Here is a 23,865-nt window from a genome sequence, read left to right on the forward strand (position 1 = left end):
GGGAGTCATGGGTGGACGGCGGGCTGTTGCCCAGTTTTTATGTTTTGCATTTATGTTTCACAGGGTGCAAAAAGTCTTTGCACCTATATACAATATGCATGTGTGCTTGGGCCCAGGGTCTTTGGCCTCACCATCCCCACTACTGACTCCCTGCTGCTTCTCAGCTTTAAAAGAATAAAATAAAAAAGTGTCCCTGGATTTATTGAAAAAAATCTGGTAACCGTACTCTATTGGGAAACTTGCAAGCAGAACACGAGTACATGAGAACTGCACCTAGAACTGGGTGTGGCGAGTGCAGGTGAATGGGATACAGGCATGGGCATCTTGAGGAAGCTCCATCCACCTTGGGTCTGCCCATAAGAAGCACATCTAGAATGAAAAACTATGGTGAAGCTCACCGTTTCACAGAACGTTGAAGAGTGAGAACCTGGAGGCTAAGAGAGAGGGTGTGTCAGAAGGAAAATGAATTGGTATTGATTTGTATATATTAGTAACTTTGTGTTAATTTAACAACTGTGTATTTTAGTAATACTTTAAGTTGTCTGTTGCTGTTTCAGTTTTTTGTACACTGCTTAGATATTAAGAGCTAAATAATAAAATAATCAGGGTCCCCTTCCATGGTTTCCAGCAACTGGTATTTGGAAAAATTGCCACCTCCAACTGTGGAGGCAATGCAGAGCCTGTGTAGATAGTAGTCACTGACAGCCTTTTCTTCCTCCATGAATTACTGTACAGTGGTACCTCAGGTTAAGTACTTAATTTGTTCTGGAGGTCCGTTCTTAACCTGAAACTGCTCTTAACCTGAGGTACCACTTTAGCTAATGGGGCCTCCCGCTGCTGCCGCGTGATTTCTGTTCTCATCCTGAGGTAAAGGTCTGCTCTCATCCTGAGGTAAAGTTCTCCCGCTGCTGCAACGCGATGTACTATTTCTGGTTTAGCGGAGTCTGTAACCTGAAGCGTCTGTAACCCGAGGTACCACTGTAGTCCAATCCTCTTTTAAAGCCATCCAGGTGGTGTTCATCACTGCCTCCTAGGTGAGGCATAATTTAACTGCACTGAGGGAAGAAAAACTTTCATGTTTTGAATCTCCCAACACTACACACTGTGCTTCATTGAGTTCTAGTGTTGTGAGGGAGACAAGCTTTTCTCTCTCTTTTCCCTGGCATGTATAGTTTTAGAAACTTCTGTCCTGTTGCCTCTCATGTGCCTTTTCTCTAAACAGAAAAGTCTCAAGCCCTGCCCCTTTTCCTCACAGGGGAGTTGCTCGGTTCTGTTTATTTCTGTTGCCCTTTTCTGAACCATCCTTTTCAAGGTGAGGCAACCAGAACAGGGCACAGAACTACTCCAGAAGTGATAGCCCCATAGATTTATGTGCTTTTGACCCCCCCAAGATTGGGGTGTGGGAGTTCTTAAACCAGCCACTTCCCATAGTCCCTGACCAACTCCCTGCGTGACAGAGAAGTCACAAAAAATCATGGGCCAAAGGCCAATCCCTCGTCCCTGCAGCTGACTTTGGCGTGAAAAAGCACCCCACAGAGAGAATCTTGGATAAAATAGCTAAATAAATCTTTAATATTTTCTAATTGCAAATGTACATAAATTGCACACTCAAATCAATTCATTATCCCCCCCCCCCGACACCAACTACGTTCTCTGTACATTATTACACGGTGGTGGTTGTTTTTAAAAGAGCATGAAAGAGATTTGGCCAGCCTGGCTCCTTACGTTTCATATTATCAGCATCAATACTTTTTTTTTTAAAAAAAAACATACTTACAAAAAATTTATTATTATTTGCTTTGTTTCCTTTGTAAGAGGGTATAAAACATCATTTTAACTGCTTTTTGATAGGAACTAGGATTAACCTAAGCAGATATACAGAGATAAATTGAGAGAGGGGTATATTTTCAGACACAGTGATGCAGAAATGAAAGGGCAGCGGTTGCAGGGGGAACCAACCTAAACAGGTGGACACGGAGACTTGTGAATATTGGGTGTCAAAACACAGAATGTTTACAGCTCACACAGACCTGGAAGGGTTTGTTCTGGAGTTGCTGTGTAAGACTGTTCAGTCCATCTTCCTTGCATTGGGTTCCGAACATGTATGTGCAATAATTTAAAGGCTTGCCCTTTTGGTTCCTGCCCTGTTTTAGCTAATCAAGAACACCTTCCCATTTTGACTCCAAGTATAGGGCTTTCAGTTCTGGGATGCCTGCCCAGGGACTATTCAACTGGAAGCATGTGGGGGCAGAGTCCTTCCAAGCAGCTCATGTGACAAGACCTCACCACTTTTCTGAACTCAGCCTTTGCCAACCTGGTGCCCTCCAGATGTTTTGGACTACAACTCTCATCAACCCCCAGGAAGCACAACTGAGTTGTAGCCCCAAACACCTGCAGGGCACCAGGTTGGCAAAGTTTGGACTAAACTGTGCAGGTTAAGGACCGGCTTGCTGGGGAATCTTAAACCCAAACCATTCTGCTGTTTCCTCCTGCACTCTGGCCATGGGTGGTTCTTGCCTGTGGAATAGCCTGGGTTTTTTTTTTTTTTTTGCAACAGGGCAGCAGGGGCAGACTAACCATCTTTCAATGACAAACACACAACAGTTCTGCTGGATTAGCTGCTTTCTCCAGCTGGATTTAGCAGTTTGGTGGAGCAGGTAGAGAGTAGTTGAGGCTGCCAGTGAAGCTGGATAAAGTGGCGGATGGGCACTATTTCCTGCTGCCCCCATGGAAATCAACCAGAAACAGAAATGCCCCTGGCGCCTGTGGGCTTTCCACTTGTTCCAAAGCAGGTGAGATACATCTCTGTCCAGTTCCCTTTTCCAGTGTGCAGCTGTCATTCCTCTTGAAACAAATCAGGCAATGTGCTTGTGAGCTGGGTTGTACATAGCGGCACTCAACCAGATCAGACTCTTTCTACTGTCATGATTTTTGGTTTGGTTTGGTTTTGGGGTTTGGTTTTTTTTACACAAATGCAAACTCCTGCCTGTTAACTGTAGTATTGAATTTATGGTGTGTGTGTGTGCACATTGCGGAATATCTGGCATCTCCACCAAATTCCATTGGAGCTACAGAGACGACCTGATCCATCTGCAAGTCAAGGCTTTGAAGCAGGGCTTGTGTGTGGGTAAAAGCAGATTATGAGAATCCACACTGAAAGATGCATTGCACCACACACCAGATTTACACCAGGAGTGGCTCCTGATCGAAATACGTGAAGATCTAGGATATATTATTTCATGGTGGGAGTTTGGGTTTTTTGCATGTGGCCTCTGGGTTTGCTTGCTCTCCCTTATCACACCACCTGCCACAATCCCCAGGGCAAAAGCAAAGATGAGGGCAACTTGTGTGTGGCTCCCGTTTGTTCCTTGCCTCTTCCAAGCCATCCATGTCTTCACTGAGCTTGCTGAGCCCAGGTGGGTGTTTATTATGGGACAAGTGCAGGAAAAGGGTGACACTCCCCTCTTTTTGGCACTACTCATAGAGGACATAAAACGGCATTGAAACAAGATCCTGCATTTTTCTCCCATTTAATCCAGATTTCCCCTTTCCGAGGATTTGGCAGGCCAATAAATAATCAAATAATTAATTAAAAAAATTAAAAAAATGGTGCCATACCTCAATGATTCACCTGCAGATTAGGCCCTGCTCAGGAACCCCCTTGATCTCTTGCAATCTGGAATTGGAGGCTGGATTGGAACAAGGAATCTCATTTCCCCACCCCACACTCCCAAGATCCAGTGGATTCCGAAGCCAACCACTGATGGCAAAACTAGGAGCTGGAGTTCTACCGCCCATTAAGAGCTACAATGGCAATCTGAACTTGGTAGCTGTGTGAGCCCCATTTCCACACCACTGTGTACGTAGCCAGTAACAGCAGACTGCAGATCTTGGCCAAAGCAGCCACACCAATTGGAACTGAAAATTGCTTTGTACAGTCGTTAGGCAAAAATGGCACATTTTACAATCACACACTCGAGAACATCTTCGTTGGCTTACAAAAGAGAACCTGTATGATTTCTAGTCATAAAGATCTGTGTATTATCATCATCATCATCATCAATAATAATAATAATAATAATAATAATAATAATAATATTAATAATAATAATAAAAAGACTTACAGATTGTTTGCATTATATAACAAGTTCTTACAGCAGAAAGCTCGAGAAAGAGGAAGAAAGGCTCCAGGGCCATGTTTCTTTTCTGCACGTTGGACACAAACTGTTGGGGGGGCAGAAATTAAACCGAGCAGGGCAGGGGGAGCGGCGGAAGAATGTTTGGCTGGTGGCAAGCTGCTGCCCCTTGTGCCTTTTGCACGGCTTTAGGAAGGACAACAGGAGCCGCCAGTGGAAAGCCCCAAGAGAGAGGTTGCACGGAGTTTGAGATCTGTTTGCTAAGGCGCTCTGGGCCTTTCTTCTTGAGCCTTGAGCCTGGGGGGGAATGACTGCAAACTGCTGGGAAGAACCAACCCCCCCAAGGACCAGATTCCTCTTCTGCAGGAAAACCAAACCTGTTAAAATGACTTCGGAGAAGGAGCAAGTAACATCTCCACTGAGCATGAGAGCTGTGTCAAAGGGGAGTGCCAGGAAGAGCGCAGGAGAGGTCATCTGTTAAGCTACCATGGGCATACACCAACGGACGTATCGACCTCTGTATGCAAGTGCAGAACTGGAAGATTTGGGTACTAGAGGTGCCCAGGCAACAGGACCTCTCCTCCGCGAAAGACCCCCACCCTGCAAACCCTAAACCAACAGTGGTGGGCCATGGGCGGGGGGAAGTAGCTGCTCTAGAAGTGCCTATAGGGACCACTCCCCACTAGAACTCCTCCCTGGCATTTTAAAAGGTGCACATTCAAAATGTTTACAACCCCCAGCCCCTGCCCCCACAAAAAGTCTCTTGCAAAGAGGGGTTCCTGCCAGGGGTTACATATCCTGCATTTAAAATCTTATACTGAGAACCTTGCAATACCTTCCACAGGACTTGTTATTTGGACAGATCTCATTCCGGGACATGAACTCAGACAGTGCCCTGATCTATTAAATCTTTTCCCCATCCGTACAGGTGACTTGGTGGCATGTTTTTGGTTTTGTTTTTTTGCGGGGTGGGGGGCAAGTATAAGGAGGCAGGGAATTCTTAAGGTTCACACATTCAGCGGTGCTTGTTTTATGCTAGTGGTTCATCGGCACCCCTTGCAGAGATCAGGGTGCATCAAAACAAGCTGATTGTCTGAGGCCACAGACTGTTCGGGCCCTTATGGACTCACGGGGCATAGTAAAGTAGGGCTGCAAGTTTTCAAATTAGATTTGAAACCCCATCTCCTGTGGGGCGGGGAGAGGGGAGAAGTTCGTTCTTGTAACAGTCCACGTTTCTGAGGGCTGGGTACAAGGTTTGTGCTGGACCTATGGGCTTGGTGCGTGGCAGCACAAAACCATGTTGGAGCCACGAGGAATTCAAGGAAGTCCCAGTTCTTCCAAGACTGTGTGTGCATGGAACACGTTCTCTTTAAGAGGGGCTCCTCGGCTCCCCTACGCTTTGATCCACCCACCGCTGTGACGCATGGGCTGATAAGGCGGTGAGGAATCCTCAGGACTAAGCACCAACAAATCAACCCACAAGCTGGTTGGAGGTTAGTAAGCACAGCACCCGCCCCCTGCCATGATGCTGCTGTGACCCCTTCCCTGGAGGGCAGGGGTTAGTTAGGAACCACTAATCCTGGGCTGATGGCGATCCTGACAGGGGGAGACATTTTTCAGAAGCTGCCGTCCTTGCTCCACTCCCCATTAAAACAGGATAGTATTCCAGAAACTGGACTGCTTGGGGTTTATTTTTTGGACTGTTTTTATTCCTAACGCAGACTGTGGAAGAAAAGAGATAACAGTTACCGATCTTCATGCTTCTGTGAGGCCGGTTCCCCACCCCTTCATTGTCCACCTCGTCCGGCTGTTTAGCGGCGATGCCATCAGCAGCAAAGGTTTCACGCAACACAACCCTTTCCACTAACAAACCTCCAGAAAGCTAAACTATGCCAGAAAAGAGAGAGAGAGAGAGAGAGAGAGAGAGAGAGAGAGAGAGAGAGAGAGAGAGAGAATGTGTGCGTGCGTGCAAGTTTGGGGTATGTGGGAGTGCTGCCCATCTGAAGTACAACCTCCACCCTCGTTCGGGTGAAGGACCTCTGATGCTAAAGTGTAGCCGAGAGAGCTTCTTGCAAATGGGTACCTTAACCTAAGTTGGCAGATCTGCAAAGAGGAACATGGGGTGTTGCTGCTGCTGCATCGCTTTGCATCATTAATGGCACGTCATTAATGCCTTGATTTCCCCACTTGTCAAATGAAGAGATTGGGGAACAGGCAGCACGGATCTGCCTCTACATATTCTACATTGCACTTGGCCCTGCACACTTGTGTGACTTGGGAGTCTTCATAGACATGTTTCTCTTATAGTTTATAGACAACTAGCGGCAGGGGTAAAGGCTTCCTGGTCTTCTGGCCCTGCCACATCTCAACAACCTCATGACATGCTTGTCAGGCCATGTGCCAGTCTAGTTCAGTACTGTCTGCACTGATTGGCAGCAGCTCTCCAGGGTTTCCTTCCCAGCCTTACCTTAGAAATGTTTTCAGGGGTTGAAACGGGGTGTGCTTAACATACAAAGGAGATGCTCTGTCCCCTAAGCTAAGAACTACCCATAACCTTCTGCATGCTCTGCCAGTGAGCTACAGTCCATTACCACAAGTGTTCACTGAGTTGGCACAATCTGGAGCAAGACAGGCAAATCTCTGCCACCTCCCAGACTTTTTGCTCCAGTTTTTGGTCCAGCGATTCTGGACCACAAGGGAGCCCAACTGAAGCCTCGAGCCAACTGAAGCCATGCAGAGACTCGGGTCAGACATGGGCATTGCCTGGGCAGTCAAGGCTGGCATAAACCACAGTGCTAAGGAAAACTTCTGCACTGTGCAGTTTTTCAGAAAGTTAGCCCTGTCTACAAGGATAATTTACTTTGCCAGCGGTACGCAAGCCCAAGGCAGCTTAGCCAGCGAGAGGGACAATGTACCCAAGCTGGCGAGTGAGATTGTGTGTTTGTGGGCAGGTTATGGCTTGGTGCATAGCCTTGTCTCCAGCATGGCAGAGGGGCCCCCAAAACGAATGGCCCAGCCACTCTCCAGCAACTTTGTACATATATTAGGTATGTTGCCTTAGGAATGGAGGAAGCTGCTATAAACTGAATCAGACCATTGGTCCACCTTTCTCAACACTGCCTGTGCTGACTGGTGGAGGCTCTCTCCTGGCCCTACACATTGGGGATTGAATTTAGGACCTTCTGCAGGCAAGAAAGATGCTCTCCCCCTTAAGCAGCAACTCTCCAGGCTCTCATGCAGAAATGGGCCTCTGGGGTCATCTATCACCTAGCCCTTTGGGAGACGCCACTGGGTGACTGGCCCGGGAACCTTCTGCATGCAAAGCAGATGCCCTGCTACTGAGCTATGAGCAGTCTGATCACTGGCTACTGCAGAGGTCATCCTGGAGCTCCTTTCAAGCTCACTGTGATGGCTGTGTGTCCCCCCCCCAACTTGTGTGGAGGCATGGCTTGAAGGACACCTTCCGACGCCTGTGTGGCATTCCTACAGGTGGAGCATAATCTGGAGGTGGGGTTTCCATTCATCCTTCCTCTCTGCCCTCCTGGGGAATGACCTACACCTGTGAGGAGAGGCCAGGGCGAATCCCAAAGCAGAGGCGGCAACGGGCAATGGCCAGCAGCGGGACGCAGCTAGAGAGAACACCCCAGCGCGGCAGGGCAGGGCTCCCCAGCGACGCAGCTGGGCCAGTGGCGGGCGGCGGTTTGGTCCTGCAACCTTTCGCACAAGTCCTGCTAGCTTGTCCCTCGGCCTCTAGCGGGCTCCTGAGGTGTGTCCTTCAGGAAGTAGAAAAGGGCGGTGACTCTCCCCCTGCAATGATCTGCTCCGCACGGTCGATGGTCTCCTCGTCCCTCGAACTCGGGGTCGGGCTGGGGGGACGTCAGGGCTCCCCATCTTGGCGAAAGAGGGATGTGGGGTTCTCTCTTTCCTCCCCCGCTCAGGGAGGGCCGGTGGGCGGGGAGGAAGCACCAAGCACCCTTGCAACGTGGTGGCTCACCCTTCCTTCCTTCCTGCTGCTGCCGCCGCCGCCGCTCTCTCTGCCCGGGCTCTCCTCCTCTCTTTCTCTCCTCCTCCTCCTCCTCCTCCTTCCTCTCCTCTCCTTCCTCTCTCCTTTCCTCTCAATCTCCCTCAGCAGCAGCCGCCAACTCCCACCGGGCTAACAATTGCTGCTGTTTCGGAATTCGCCGTTCTCGGTAATCTGCAATTTAGTTGGGTTGGTAGGGGAGATCCCGTTACGGGTCTGCGAGCTGTACCTCTCTTTCAGCTGGGTGAGGGCGCTCATGAGCCGTGCATTGGCTGCATCCAGGGAGGCAATGCGCTTTTCCTGCAGCGGAAGGGGGAGAGAGAAAACAAAACAGAGAGAGAGGGAGAAAGAGAGAGAGAGAGAAAGAAAGAAAAAAAGAGACCAGCATTGGAACAGGGGGAGCTGCCTCTCGCCCAGTCAGATCTGGGGGTTGTTTTAACCATCCAAGTTACTGTCCATCACTGCCTCCTAGGGAAGCAAGTGCCATGGTTTAACTCTGCATTGTATGAAGGAGTCCTTCCTTTTCTCTGTCCTGAATCTCCCACCACTCAGCTTCATTGGATACCCACGAGTTCTAATGTTTTGAGACAGTGAGAAAAGCTTGCTTCTCTCTGCTTTCGGCATGCAGTACAGTCCTACCTCATGTCACGTTTGCTTCAGGCTGCGCATTTTCCACGGCGACCCGGAAGGAACGGAACAGGTTACTTCCGGGTTTTGCCGCTCGCGCATCCGCGCAAAAAAATGACACCACGCGCATGCGCAGAAGCGGTGAATTGCGACCCGCGTATATGCAGGCGCGGGTCGTGTTCTGATCAGGTTGCAAACGGGCCTCTGGAATGGATCCCATTCGCAACCAGAGGTACCACTGTATATGATTTTATACACTTCTATCATTTTGTTCAATTTTGTTCAATTTTTCTCTAAACCAAATCCTGCGGCCTTTCCTCATTTTGGGTGTGTGTGTGTTTCCCTCCATCCCTTTGATCATTTCTGCTGTTCTTTCCCAGTTTTTTGAGGTGAGGCCACCAGAACTGCACACAGTACTCCAAATGCAAAGGGGTTTTAAAAAAAATAAAAATCCAGGGAGCGAGGAAGCCAAGAGGAGACTGAGCAGGCAGGATGGGGAGAGATCTGCATCTCACCTGTGTGTGTGCCTGTGCGTACACACTCCAATGTGTATATTATGGCAGCTCAGTGTGTGAATATGCTTGCCAACTGGGCCACTGCTGGCATATGGCCCCTGGAGATGCTGGAAAGGTGGTAAAGTGGCCCTCAGTCTCCATCACACAGACCATTAAGGGTCTGAAAATTCTTGAACTGATGGACAACCCCAAGCTGTGTGTCTGATAATTATTTCCTTCCTCCTCCGTTGCATAAGAGAGTTGGGGTGTGGATGTTGGTGGGGCAGGGGTGGCCCCCACCCAGGGAGCAGGAAAAGCAGAATGCCTGTGACAAAAGGCCACAACCTCCCTCCACTTTCTCTACCTGCCTGCGCACAGAGTGTGCCCAAAGCCCTTTGCCTTGGGCCAAAGCCATCTGCAACAGGCTGATGAAGATCTCCCGGAGACTTGTCTGATTTTCGATATTGAATAGTGCCCAGAGACTAATTAAAGAACCAGCCAAGCGGTGCCTTTGCATAGGCCAGCAGTTTCTCTGATTGCCTGCTAATGGCGCAGAGCAGCAAGGGAGGGCCATGTCTTCGAAATTAGAAGCTGAGCAAATCCCCAGAGCCTGCTCAGATAATAGACTCTCTCTCCACCGTCCCCAGTGCTCTGCCTGCAAAACCATTCACTAATCCCCTGCGGGTAAGGTCACAGCCTCCAATCCGGGCCTCTGCGTAGCCTGGCGGGCAGAGACAGAGCAGGCAAAGATTTCTCTCTCCCATCGCTGGCTAAATTTACAGTTGCTAAATAGCAGAGGAGCATGGCCAGGTTTGAGAAGCTGGCAACACAGGCATGGCAACGGGCAAGGAAGCATAAGGACAACATCCTGTCCTCACAGCAGCCAGCCAGATGCCCCAATGTGAAATCTGCAAGCAGGACCAAAGCACAAGAGCAACACTGTCCCCTCCTGTGGCTTCCAGCAACTTATATACAGAAGCACTGCTGGCTAGTAGCCAGCAAAGTGTTGTGACAACTCTAGAGCTGCTTGGTGCTATAGGAACAAAATGTGTGCCTTCCTGGTAGACAGGTGCTGCAGGAGACCTGTGGCAGCTCCAGGTGAGCTTTGCTTGCAGGCACCTACCTGTGCGTCTATGATCTTCTGCTTGGAGTCCACAGCTGCCTGCATTTCTGCGTGATCTTTTTTCAACTCCTCCTCCACTGACATCAGCCTGTTGGTGGAAAATTTGCAATAGTTTCAAGTCTAAAGGTCCTCCTTTGCTGGGTTTTTTTTTTTTGGCACTTTATAACCCCCACCCCAATTTGTGGCTACAAGCCTGGAGCAAACCATCAAAGCAAGGTTGGAAACTTGCTTAGGGCAAAAGGGTAGGAGGCTGAGGACATCTGGAGTGTGCTGCAGCTGGATCCAGCCAAAGGGGCAACGGTAGGGGCTGAACCAATCTGTGGATCATCAGGATGAAAGCCTGATTTCATCACAAAACCCGGGAGGGAGGGGGTGGGGGGCTGTCCCATGGCTGATGAACCCCACTGCAACTGTCTCCTTTTCAGATATCCTTGGAGTATTTCAAAAGCCTATACAGTCATACCTTGGCTTACAGACGCTTCGGGTTGCGTGATTTTGGGTTGCGCCGAACCCGGAAGTACCGGACTGGGTTACTTCCGGGTTTCGGCACTGCGGACGCTGCAGGTTGTGAACGTACTTCCCGCACAGATCATGTTCGCAACCCAAGCATCCACTGTACCCCAAATTTAAAAGTGAAATGAATTATCAAGGTAGCATCCAGCATAAAAAAACCCCTATGGACTAGAAACTTAGTTATGGTGTTCTAATTAAGGGGTGGAATTCAGTTTATGAATCCCTTCAGAGGAAGCTCCAGTGGGGGCGGTGCGGAGGTGGTGGGGTTTAGGGAGAACCACCAAACAGCACACAGGGGGGAGTGTGTCTGGCAAGCTGAAATGGTTGCCCACATGGAATGAAGGCTTTAGTGCGATACTGAATTCCTCCACAAGTTTAGTTTAGTTTAATTATTGCATTTGTATTCCACCTTTTTCTCCAAGGAGCTCTAGGGGGCATACCTAGTTCGCACCCTTATTTAGTCCCCACAACAAGCCTGTGAGGTAGGTTAGGCTGAGAGATGGTAGCAAGTGGCTCAGGGCCACCCTCTAGTTGGTTTCACTCATGGCCAAGTAGGGAGTTGAACCCTGGTCTCCCAGGTCCTGTTCTGACACTCTAAGCACAACACTGCACTGGCTCAGGTGTGGTGCTATGACCAGTTTAAGGCTGGTGGGGCAAGTAGGCTGTTCAGTCGTGAGGCCAGAGAAGCCCCCTCTGCACTCGAGCAATGTGTCGGCTAGACTAGGGAACTGGGTGTCAAATCGTCAGCTTTATACTGCCAGGGAGAACCTGATTGGCCACCTTGGGTCACCTGAACGTCAGAAGCTGCAGGACCACTCCTGGGCCACCTGTGATGCTGCAACACAGCAAAAATCAAGTCCTCACAGGTGCCTAGTCTGACTCTAACCCAGGAGTCGGCAATGTTTACCTCGCCTGGGCCTGGTCACTCCAGTGGAGATCCCTCTGTGGGCCGGATAGCGCATCTGTGATTTCCAGCGTCTGCGGAGATGCAATTCATTCGGGGGCAGCTTGTGGGAGGGTTAAACAACCTCCGTAGGCCGCTTGTGGCCCATGGACCTTAGGTTGCTGACCCATGGGTAGGCAAACTAAGGCCCGGGGGCTGGATCCGGCCCAGTTGCCTTCTCAATCCTGCCCGCAGATGGTCTTGTAATCAGCGTGCTTTACATGAGTAGAATGTATCCTTTTATTTAAAATGCATTTCTGGGTTATTTGTGGGGCATAGGAATTGGTTCATCCCCCCCCCCAAAATATAGCCCGCCCCCCCCCACAAGCTCTGAGGGACAGTGGACGGCCCCCTGCTGAAAAAGTTTGCTGACCCCTGCGTCTAACTACAACACAGGGTGTCTTGCAGGGTGCAAGACATCTTACGAGATTTCAGTGGGCTCTCATGAAGGCCTTGCAAGATTTCGGTGATACATGGCAGAACGGAGGGGGTTTCACCGGAAGCCACCAACATGGTTTTGCCCACTGGGTTCCGCATCCCAAGATGGCTGCCTCAGCCTGTCTCAGGGCCCCTCCTACCTGCTGATGATGCCCTTCATCTGGATCTCTTTGTCTTCCTGCTGCCGCCGCAGACGCTCCTCACTCTCCTCCAGCCGCGCCTGATACTCCAGCACCAGCTTCTGAGTATTCTCCTCCTGGCACTTGAAGCGAGCTTCGTACTCCTCCAGCTTCTTGTTCGAGATGCGCAGCTTGTCCTGCAGGACCACCACGTCCTGCTGATACTGCTGTTGTGCAGGAAACACGCAGGAGAAAGGGCTGTGAGCACCCTCGCCACCCAGAGACTCCCCTGCTCCACACAGCATGGCGGGGCCCGTGCCAGCAACCACACCCACCCCGGTCAGCCGCTCAAAGCCCTTCTGTCTCTGCCCAGCCATTTCCTCCAAGCCACCACTGGAGCAGCGCCACCTGTCCACAGGTACGTGTGTGTTTTGCACATTAGAAACACTCCGTATGGAACCGTATGGAATCATGGAATTGGAAGGGGCCTAGCGGGTTCTGTAGCCCAACTCCCTGCAATGAGGAATTTCAGCTTAGTGTGGGGGAAGACAGGAGCAAGGCAAGTCATAGTGGGAGGTGCGTGTGTGTTTTGATTTCGGGTACTTCTTCTGACAGCGGTTTACAGTGGGTGGGTGTGGAGAGGCAGCACACAAGCTACACTCCTCCAGATGTTGCTGGACTACAAGAAATCTGCTTCCAGGCCAGGTTCAAGGTGTTGGTAAAGGTAAAGGTACCCCTGACCATTAGGTCCAGTGGCGGACGACTCTGGGGTTGCGGCGCTCGTCTCGCTTTATTGGCCAAGGGAGCCGGCGTACAGCTTCCTGGTCCTCTGGCCAGCATGACTAAGCCACTTCTGGCGAACCAGAGCAGCGCACAGAAACGCCATTTACCTTCCCACCGGAGTGGTACCTATTTATCTACTTGCACTTTGATGTGCTTTCGAATTGCTAGGTTGGCAGGAGCAGGGACCGAGCAACAAGAGCTCATCCCGTTGCAGGGATTCGAACCGCCGACCTTCTGATTGGCAAGCCCTAGGCTCTGTGGTTTAACGCACAGCACCACCCGTGTCCCCAAGGTGTTAGAAGTTAGTATATAAAGCCTTTAACAACTTGGGCCTAGTTTACATGCAAGATTGCCTTACCCCAAAAGGCATCCACTTGGCCACCTTGACAGGAAGAACTAGCACCACTACAGGTGCCACATAAAACCCACTTGTTTAGTGTGGCAGCACCTGCACTTTGGAACTCCCTGCCTATTGATACCAGGCAGGTGCCTTCGCTGTATTCTTTTCAGTGCCTGCTAAAAACATTCCTGTTTAGACAAGCCTTAGCCTTTTTTCAGAATTTTCTCTGTGTTTTAAACTATTGTAGTATTCTTTTCTTTTTCATAAACTGCCTTGAGGCTTGTTTCTTTACAATCAAATGGGGTGCAAATTTTATGAAATAAATACACATGCTGGCTCCTAGGAGCTGGATTCCCTTATTTACCTAGTCTTGCTTCCCCAGTGGAAACAGGGCATTAAAATGGTTCCACTAAAAAAAAGAGAGGAGCAAGTCCTAATTTTGTCCAGCACCCTGCAAACGGGCAGTTTTCTCTGGATTTTAATCCTCTCTGCCTCTCCACCCCAACAGCCCACAACTGCCCTATACAGCTGAGATATGGAGGATTGAAACCACTGCTGCTGTTTTTTTTTTCTTATTTATGACTTTAGTGCTTCTTATCTTTTTTGATAAACTGCTTTGAGGCAGTCAAGTGGTGCGTAAATTTCATGAAATAAATGAATGGATAAACAGCATGCAGGGGTTTCCACTGACTCAAAGCCTGCAACACATGCGTGTGCGCATGCCATGTGGTCGTATCAGGATTCTTTTGCTGTGGGCTTTATTTGCCGTGCTTTATTGACCCGTGCAAACGCTGCAGGAATCTCAATGAAAGAACTTTGTGGAAGCCCTCTCAGCATTCCTTTCTTACAGGGGTTCCAGCAATGAATAGTGGGGAGGGACTGGTCAGTGTAGTAGTCTCTCTCTCTCTATGTGTGTGCGTGTATGCACAAAGGAACTGAGACAGTGCACAGCCATGGCAAAGGTGCCCACGCGCATCCGTTTTACGGCGCCACCCTGGAATTCAGGAGAAGTGAAGAGCTTTAGTGGCAGTGGCTCAGCAGCAGAGCATCTGCCTGGCATGAGGCGCCAGGTTCAGCTCCTGCAAGGATCTCAGGGTAAGGCTGGAAGCGACTCCCCACCTGAAACCTCTGGAGGGCCACTGCTGCTGCCCGTCAGTGTAGGTAACGCTGAGCTAGATGGACCAAGTGCCTGACTCAGCTTCCAGCACCCCCACAAAGAAACAAATGAAGTTGCGGACGCCGCGGAGGAGAAACTTCTGCCCTCTCCCTTTTAACTGGGCAGCTTCTGGAGAGGCAGGCAGGAAACAGGTGGGAGGCAGAGAAGGAGGCGAGAATTGGAAGGCACTCACGCCAACCGGAGAGTATGGTTCCAGTGGAGACAGTGGCAATGAGGGTGGCACTGGCAGCGAGGCAACAGCGGTTGCTCCCGTGCCTGCTCTCCTCCTGTCCAGATCTTACCATGTGGCACAGCCGTGGGAGGTGTGTCTGTGGGGCAGGGAACGGGGCATGGATTATGTCAATGGAGCCAGCAAGGGAATGACAACAGCACAACGGAAATGCAGGAAATGAGCAATGCCAGGCTGGGATTATAAAAATGCTCAGAGCTGCTCTTGTCAAGGCAAGACAGGCCCCTTCTTTGGGGGTGTGGGCTGGGGAAGGAGGAGGGACATAACCTGCTGCCCAGGTTCTCTCTGTAGGAAGGACCTCTCCAGATACAGCTGGGAGTCTTCCCTGCCTGAAAGCCTGGGGAGATGCTGCCAGCCAGTGTTGACAACGCTGAGCTGGCCAGACCAATGGTGTTTATTTACCTGTTTCACTTATTTATTGCTTTTATATCCTGCCTCTCTTTCTCCAAGGAGCTCAAAGTGTCTGTGCATGGCCCTTTTCACAATTCCCACCACCAGCCTGTGAGGCAGGTTAGGCTGAGGGGCAGGAACTGCTCTCCTTGGAGAACAGAAAAGGGAAGAGACAAACGCAATAGGTAAAGTGGTCAGGGAGTGTGGGAGTGGCAGCCTGAGGTCATCAGGAGGGCTGCAGGACCTACACCCCCAACGCCCTGCCCTACATGAAAAGCAGTAGTGGGCAAGGAGCAAGGGCCACTGCAGCCTTCGAACGGCACAGGACGGGGAGCGGATGTGTTTACAAAGGCAACTGTCTCTCCATCTGGAGAGGCCACTTCTGCGTCCTGCCAGCGTTACCTTTTCCCCTTGGCCGAACTCCTCTTTATTCCGGATCTTATCCCTGTGCTTGGGTTCTGGGTCACTGCTCTCCTCTTCTAAAAACTGCACGTTCATATTCAAAAGCCAAGCGGCTGTGCGGTCCAGGGCATTGGGGTTCACAGGAGAAGGGGCCTAAAATGAAACATAGAACCACAAGCGAAAAGAGGGAGTGGAGGGGGGGGGGAGAAAAAGAAAAAAGGGGAAACCGGAATGGACATGAAGCTAGAGAAAGACAGAGAGCACATGTCCCAAATACCCAACACTTGGGTCTTTGGTTTAGTAGGCAGTCTTCCTAGAGCCAAACCTTTTCTAAGATTTTAGACTGGAGGGAAGCTTCACCTGCCAACCTGATATGGTTTGTTTTGAGCCTGAAATGGTTCACACTACAACCGCATTCTACGCAGGCATTCTGTTGCAAGGGTCCTGTGTACACACACAAATGCATATATGCATATATACAAAACCATCCTGCCATACAAGCACCACTAGCCTTCTAGTGGCCAAGTGGGCTTTGACGCTCCCCCAAGTGATGGCAGAGCGCTCAAAAGTTCTTTTCACACCAGAAAATCTCAACAGGGGGAAAAGCTCTCTCCTTTGCTTGCGTTCAGCTCATGGAATTTCTACCTGCGTATGGTTGAAATCATGTGAGTTAAATCTGCTCAAGGTGTCACTGCGCTGTGCTTTGAACATTACCGTACTTCTGGCCCAACTTCATCCCTGAATGAGAAGGCTGCCCCTCCCAAGTCTGCTCCCCATATTTGGAGGTGCTTTTTACAGAGGGACAATTTCCCCCACGACAGTGGACAAAGCTAGCAAAGTTTTATTAGGAGGGTTTTGGGGTGGGGGTGCAGCTCTCTATTGCTAGAAAGAGGTATTTTAAATGTCTCGTATCCCCCCCACCCCAATGTAATGCTGTTCCAGGGCATACCTGGAAGAAATCTTGCCCCTGCGCCGCCGCCCCATGACACAATGATTGGAAAAAGAAAATGACAGATGTGTCAGAAAAATAAGGTAGCAGCGGCGCTAGCAGGTTTACTGCATGTAGACCTACTGCCAGTATCCTGAACCCATCAGGAGATTTGGGTTCTCCCTCTCCCAGATTTGCCTCTGAAATTCACCCCCCACTTCTTGAGCTGAAGAATTTTGAAATCTGTATCAACGACTTATCTTCAGCTCCCTCTACCCTTATCTCCCTGCGGCTTCCCTAAGAAAACAGCCAAATCTGTTTTGTGGCTGAGCTGACCTCTAAAGGAGAAACAACCCTGGCTCACAGCTCCTGCTTGCAACCTCCCCACTCTGGGGAGCGAGAGGCACTGTGGATGCTCCCAACCCACCGGCTACAAGCAGACCTAGAGAGAGTGGATGTGACTGAGGCCTTAATTAGCCCTCAAATAACAATTAACATGGTTGAATTTGAACAAGGAGCTTCATTATTTATTGTGTTCCCAGCTAATAGATGAGGGGATGCAGATGAGCACCAGGGGGGGGGGGGAGGAGGAGAGATTATGGCACCAGGCTCAGGTGCAGGTGGGGGGAGGGCTTGATCCAACCACTGACCCCTTTCCAGCTGTAGTTTCTGGTCAAATGGGGCTGTTTGGAACGACTCCAGCAGCTTGCAAGTCCCTGTTTGAGCAAAGGTCACAGCCTTGAGAGGAAAGGATACCAAGGGGTCATCTAGCTGGCTGGCCTAGTGTGGCAGCTCCTCTCACCCGCCCCTTCACCTGCTCTGGGCAATGCTTCCCAACACCCTCAACCAGTGTGCATGTGTTTCGGCTGGGGAGGGCACAGGGAACGACCAACCTGCTCTCAATTTCTCTCTAGCTTCGGTCAAACAACTCCAACCAGTGGTGCTTCTCTGCCGCACACGGAAGCAGCAAGATCGTGAGATGGCACTGGATTTGGTGTGGCATGGGATGGGGTGGGGGAAGCCAGAACATTTATGGGCAAAAGCAGCAGCTGGATGGCAGAGCGAGATGAGGAACAGCCTCCCGCCCCCGCACAGACTCCCGCCCGGAACCACAGACCTGAGATGGTGCAGATTCTGGCTGGAGAAGCGAGGTCCTCAGCCAGGTGCCCTCTCTGCCACCTCTCCCCAACCTGCCCCTCCTGCCACGCCCGCACTGACCTGCTTATGCACCGTTCGCTGCTTCATCTCTGGGCTGTCTCCCTTGGAGGAGGAGGACTGCTGCCGGAGCCGTGCCCCGCTGCCCGGCCAGTCGGGCGAGGAGGAGAGCATGCCACCGCTGGAGGGGCGTGGGTACTGCATCGTGCTCAGCAGCGAAGGCGGCGTCCGGCCCCGAGTCACTGGCGGGGGCGGTGGGGGCGGAGGCGGCTGGTCTATCCGCCTCTGGGGCCCCCCGCTGTTCTGCCGGGGCATGGTGGGCTGCCCACCCTTGTCCGAAAGCGAGAGTTGTCGGCGGGCCAGCTCCCCTGCCCGCCGGTTGAAGTCCTCAGTTGCAGCAGCAACCACAGCGGGGTTGCCAAAGCCGTGCTTGCCCACCGCTGCCAAGTCCTCGCTGTTGCTGTGGGAGCTGAGCGAGCTGTGGCACTCGGAGCCCGAGTCCGCCAGCCCACGAGGCGAGAGGGGCAGACCTGCTGCCATCTGGTACACAGGGTTCTGGAAGGAGAGGGGCGCCAGGAGCTGGGGCCGTCCGGGGGTGCCTTCTGTGCCAGGTGTCGTGGGGGTCTGGCCTGCCCGGCGCACGGTGGCCATGGCGGCCACGGCGTTCTGCTGAGTCCGCATGCCCCAGGGACCCGGGGCCTGCCCGATGGAGGGGGGCCCATCGCCGAGTGGGTCAGCCGGCCCCGGGAGGGCGGCCACACCATCCAGAACCCGGCTGTCCTGCAAGTCCACCATGGAGAGGCTCTTGCTGCCGTTGGACATCTGGACGTCGGGCTCATTGGCCTCCGAGTAGCTGGAGCTCCGGGCGGGTGAGGGCTGGGCCCCCGCAGACCTTGTGACAAAAAACAAGTCCTTGTTTTCAGGGGTTGGAGACGGTAACCGTGTGAAATCTATCAGACTGTGGGGGAAATAAAAACGCATAAGGAGAAGAAGGAGAGGAGGAAAAGAAGGAGACAGAGAGAGAAAGAGCTGTGGTCGCTGCACGAGAGGCAGCAGCTCTTTCACAGGACAGCAAGCAAGCAAGCAAGCAAACAAAAAACACCCCAGCGCCATCAACACTCATGCGCCCACGCAGGCTGTTGGGAGGGCAGACGTCTCATGGATGTGGCACGCCAGGTAGGAAATGCTGAAAGGGCCACCGCTTGTGGCCTGGGCACCTGCCTTGCATGCAGACGATCCTGAGCTCCATCCCCAACTGGGAATAGGGCTGGGAACTGCCCCCTGCCCAAACTCTGAGGTGCTGCTGCCAACCAGTGTAGGCAGCACTGACCCTGGTGGAAGTTTCCTACGGTCCTAGGCCTCCCCCTTTGTTATGACTCCTCCCTTATTTTTCTGGTGGCTGGCAAGTCAGCCTCCGCCCCCGTTGTGCTGTTAAGGTTCTGTGCATGGGTGCAGCATCAGAGGGGAAGGGGGCTGCCAGCACCAGGCAGCGACAAAGCCCAGTCACGCCAAGGAAAAGCACTTCCAGGATTCTACCTTCTGAGGCCACCTCCTTCCTGGGAATATACAGAGTGTGCCAGGCAGCCTCAGGAGGCAGTCTGTGGGCAAGTCCCCCTCTTGGCTTTCCTTGCTGGTTGTCAACTAGCTGGCGGGGTTACCTGGCCTGAGGGGGCTGCCCACAGCCCAGCTCAGGCACAGGGATGCTCAGCAGTAAAGGAGAGCCAGTGGTAGCAAAGCGGTTACAGCAGTGTTTCTCAACTTGGGTCCCCAGGTGTTGCTGGACTACAACTCCCATCATCATGCCTAGCTACCAGGGCCAGTGGTCAGGGATGATGGGAGCTGTAGTCCAACCACAGCTGGAGGACTCAAAGTTGGGATGCACTGGGTTATAGTGCCAGCAGGAGATCAGGGTTTGAACTCCCCACTTGGACATGAAGCTGCCACTTGGGCCGCTCACTGTATGTCTTAGCCTAACCTACCTCACAGGGTTGTTGTGGGGATTAAAATGAGGAGGGGGGCATCCTTGCCACCTTGAGCTCCTTAAGAGAGAAAAATAGGCAGCGTACAGATGCAATAAGTGAGAAAATAAAATGAGACAATCTCAAAGAGGATGGAGATTCATGATTTTTATTCGTAACCAATATGTTTTTGTCCAGTAAAAGAGCTTTCCTCATGGGGGAGGGCGTCGTGTAAACAGCTCAGAAACAGCTGTTTTTAAAGAAGCATGGAGTTGGAATGGACTCCTAAGGCTCTCTGAGAAGGAGTCTCCTTGTTTCATTCTGCCCACTGGATGCTTCCTAATGTCATGAGCTAAAAATTTATTTTATTTTATTGGGGAGGCTTACAGTATTTGTTTTACAAACCAAGTTATGTTTATCTTAATGGCATGCATATTGTTTTGTGTATACAGAGAAGAACAGCACTGGGGAGCTGGAAGGGACCTCAAGGGTCATCAAGTCCAACTGCCTGCAATGCAGGAAGCCGGCCTATCTAGATGGATGCTGCCTGCCTGTGCTGGGGAGCATGCTCTTCCCCATAGGCATCTGGGGCTGGCTCACCCTGCAGCAATTCAGGGCTCCGGAACCATTATATTAAGAAAGCCTCTTGTTCTGCAAACCGCCATGTGGGTGAACAATTGATTTTCAACGACGGGGAAGAAAATGGGTTTTTGCAACAGCTAATGCTCTTAAGCCCAGATCAAAGGTGGGGTGGTTTTACAAGGGTGGTTTAGAGCATGCTGCTTTGAGATCCAGCCTTGTGCATCATTTAAATCATCCCCGTCCCCCCACTGATTACAGAAAGAATCTTGCTGCCGCCGCCACCCCTCTCCGATTGCTCATCTCTCTAATTAAACACATAGCTTCCACCTGAAATTTATCCATTTCGATGTTTTACATTTCAAAACGAGGAGCTGCACAAGGCGGCAGAAACCGTTAGCGGGCGAAGTGTCCATCCGCCATGGCCACCTTTTAGCCTCCCCCCCCCCCGCCCATGGCTGTCCCCCACCCCCAGGATCCTTCGGGGCTGCCTCAGCCAGCTTTTCCAGAAAAGCCCTCCCCCATTCGCCTGGCAGGGCTCATCTCTGCTCCACCCCCACCCCCTGCCCTTGCCCGTCCTTACCCAGATAAGTCGTTCTCGATCACCATCTTCTGCAGCCCCACAGATATGCTGTTGCTAGCGTTGGGCGTCGAGGCAGCATGATCTGCTGTGACGGAGACTTGCACGCAGGACGGGTTGCTGAGGGCCGAATTGACGTCCCTCAGAATGCGTGGCAAGGGTCCAAGCTTTGTTGCTGTGCTCTGGAGGAATGGGGAGAAACACAAGCAGGGCCATCACTGATCATGCCTATCCCAGCCACACAACAACGTCTAGGCCACACAGCGATCATATACTGTATATACGTAATAGACAATCTTTATAGAATTCCTTCAAATCACAAAAAGTTCAAAATGAAATCTTTAGTCTCAAAGTCTCTGAAAATCTTTAAATGAAGCAAGGTACCAAACTTTGTACAGTGGAAGACAAGCTGTGAAGCTTTGTGTATTGAATAATGATGTTCAACACTACACAGTGATTCCAGATATTGACTACTGTTTTGTAGAATTCTTCGTCAGCGTGGTGGGTGGATATAGAATGCTTCACAAACCCATCTTATTTTGAATGAATGTATGCAAATGAAAATATCAAATGCTGTGGAACAGTGCTCATGTAAAAATGTAGTATGCAGTGACAAAACAGTATAAAGTTTGGTACCTCGCTTCATTTAAAGATTTTCAGAGACTTTGAGACTAAAGATTTCATTTTGAACTTCTTATGATTTGAAGGAGTTCTATAAAGATTGTCTATTACGTATGTATATGGTCATCGTGTTGCCTAGACATTGTTGACATTCTCTTTGCAACACAGGGGTTTGTTTGGATACTTATCCTAGCCACACAACAGAGGCTTCCAGTTCCGTCTTCAAATATTTTGTTAACTGGAGTCCACTATCAGCTTGACACAAGGGGTTCCCCATAAGGGGCTTGAAGACTCTGAATGCCTTAAGATGGAAACCAGACATTGGGGTTGGCCCTTCCCCATCTACACATGCAGGACAGATCACCCCACTCCACTTCCTCGTTTCATGAGAATGTGATAAGAGAGCTGCTGGATTGGGTCCATGGACCATCTAGTCCAGCATCCAGTTCTCACAGTGGCTGACTGAGTGCCTAATCCTCTTTTAAAGCCACCCAGGTTGACGGCCATCACTGCCTCCTGTGGGAGGGAGTTCCACAGTTCAACTATGCCCCTCATTCACCAGGCGGAGATGCGCCAACCAGATGGGCATGGGCAGGCGAGTGTGGTTGGGGGAAAACAGCCTTTGGTGTCAAACTGAGACCTGTGCCATGCCTAATTATGCCAGTGGGTCAGATGCCAGGCCAGTGTCATGTAATAATAATAATAATAATAATAATAATAATAATATTTATACCCCGCCCTCCCCAGCCAAGACCGGGCTCAGGGTGGCTAACACCCAATATAAAAACAAATTGATTGAGATACAACTTAAAAAACAAGATTAAAATACAACATCATTAAAACATTAAAATGCAGCCTCATTTCAATGGAAACTCAAATCAAAAACTTTTGGGGGGATGAAAACATCGTCTTCACCAAGGCCAACTATCCAGACTGGTCCTACATGGGCCAGAAAAAAGCCAGGGAAGTCTCCAAATAGGAGTTCCATCACAGAAGGAGAAAAGGGAAAAAAGAAAGAGGGGGAGGGAACCAAATTGATTCCAAGCCAAAGGCCAGGCAGAACACAGGAATAGAGCCTGATGACAAAACTGGAAAGAACCAGTTAAGGAGGAACCTAATGGTTGAAACAACTCCAGTTAAGATACGAGGAGGGTTCTGCATGTACAGTAAAAAAAAATGGGTTACGTGTTTCCAAGGAATGTGGTTGGATGAGAGTTGCTTCAGCAATAGGGTAAAAGAAGGAGGTTGGGAGGAGGACGAAACAGCCAAGATGATGCACCTTTTGCCTATAGAGAATGTGCGCTAATGGGAAGCAGACTCCTCAGACTCTGTCCGGCGATGTGTTACTGAACAAACTAATTGGGAATTTGGTGTGAACCTCTGCACTTGAAACCCGCCCTCCCAGTTTCTGATAGCGAGTTCTCTCTTGCATAGGAGACAAGATGATCTCAGAGCAAAAAAATAATCTGGACTTCCCCTTAGCTTGGGAAACTGAACTGGAGGCCAGCAAATACCTGCCTTATGGACTATACCAGCCCCAGCCGCCCACTCCCTCAGCCCCCCAATCACCTGGAAGGCACCACTTTAGGGAAGACCTGCTTTCCAGACTGTCCCGTTTGAATAGAGGGTTTTGTTTTGCCTTTTTTTTTAAAAAAAGGAATAATTATTTACTTAACATTTCACAACAACAGCCAAGAATGTAGAACTTGAGCTGGCAAGATCCAACTTAAGTTAGGTGCAAATAAGGTTCGCTATGGTTTTTAAGAAGCCTGCAAACTTTGGTCATTAAAAAATGCACCTAATTTTGTTTGCACAACAATGTGCCTGGAGGACAGATTTGGCATGCAAATTCTGCTGTCAAAGTGAGAACTCCTTTTCATTCCTGAGTTTCATGTTTTCAGCTTGCCTTGTCTTTGCTCATAAACATACCCCCAGTTTTGTATGCTGACTGAGACTTTCCTGACAAAGAAGGAATATTCAAATGCCGACGTACGTACTGCTCACTGTTGATTTCACATGATTATACACTGCATTTTTAAATTATTGCTTTGGTGGAGTAGTTTACTGGTGGGTGGCTATACAAATTCAACAAGCCAACGGGTACCTGGTCCAGCTGAATCACAACCTCCCAGAGCAGGGAGTGTAAGGTGGAGAGTTCACGGCCCAGGTCAATGTACCCTTCGAAACCGGCTGTGTTGGATAGAGTCTCTGGGTTGGAAATCTCCAACAAGAACCGCTGCATGTTGGTCCACTCGTGCTCCAGGAACTGGTTCATGAAGGACATGTATTCTTCTTTGCTGCCAAACCTG

General features: G+C 50.5%; 1 protein-coding gene across 9 annotated transcripts in view; it reads right to left on the bottom strand.

The window, feature by feature from the left end:
- Positions 1-1,549: 1,549 nt before the first annotated feature.
- DAB2IP (DAB2 interacting protein) overlaps positions 1,550-23,865 on the bottom strand; it is a 305,802-nt gene continuing 283,486 nt past the window's right edge. For 6 of the 9 annotated variants that reach the window (XM_081896336.1, XM_081896334.1, XM_081896333.1 and 3 more), the window contains 7 exons: positions 23,661-23,862; positions 20,939-21,117; positions 17,882-18,776; positions 15,736-15,888; positions 12,436-12,641; positions 10,402-10,489; positions 1,550-8,457 (listed from right to left, as the gene is read on the bottom strand). In XM_081896336.1, coding sequence (XP_081752462.1) covers positions 8,290-8,457; positions 10,402-10,489; positions 12,436-12,641; positions 15,736-15,888; positions 17,882-18,776; positions 20,939-21,117; positions 23,661-23,862 — 1,891 coding nt within the window. In that variant the 3' untranslated portion in view covers positions 1,550-8,289. The remainder of the gene's footprint in view (positions 8,458-10,401; positions 10,490-12,435; positions 12,642-15,735; positions 15,889-17,881; positions 18,777-20,938; positions 21,118-23,660; positions 23,863-23,865) is intronic. The other 3 variants (XM_081896337.1, XM_081896335.1, XM_081896338.1) reach the window with 3 other exon arrangements.

The sequence above is a fragment of the Podarcis melisellensis genome (genome assembly GCF_964234715.1).
Source record: "Podarcis melisellensis genome assembly, chromosome: Z".
In the NCBI taxonomy this organism is placed as follows: Eukaryota; Metazoa; Chordata; class Lepidosauria; order Squamata; family Lacertidae; genus Podarcis; species Podarcis melisellensis.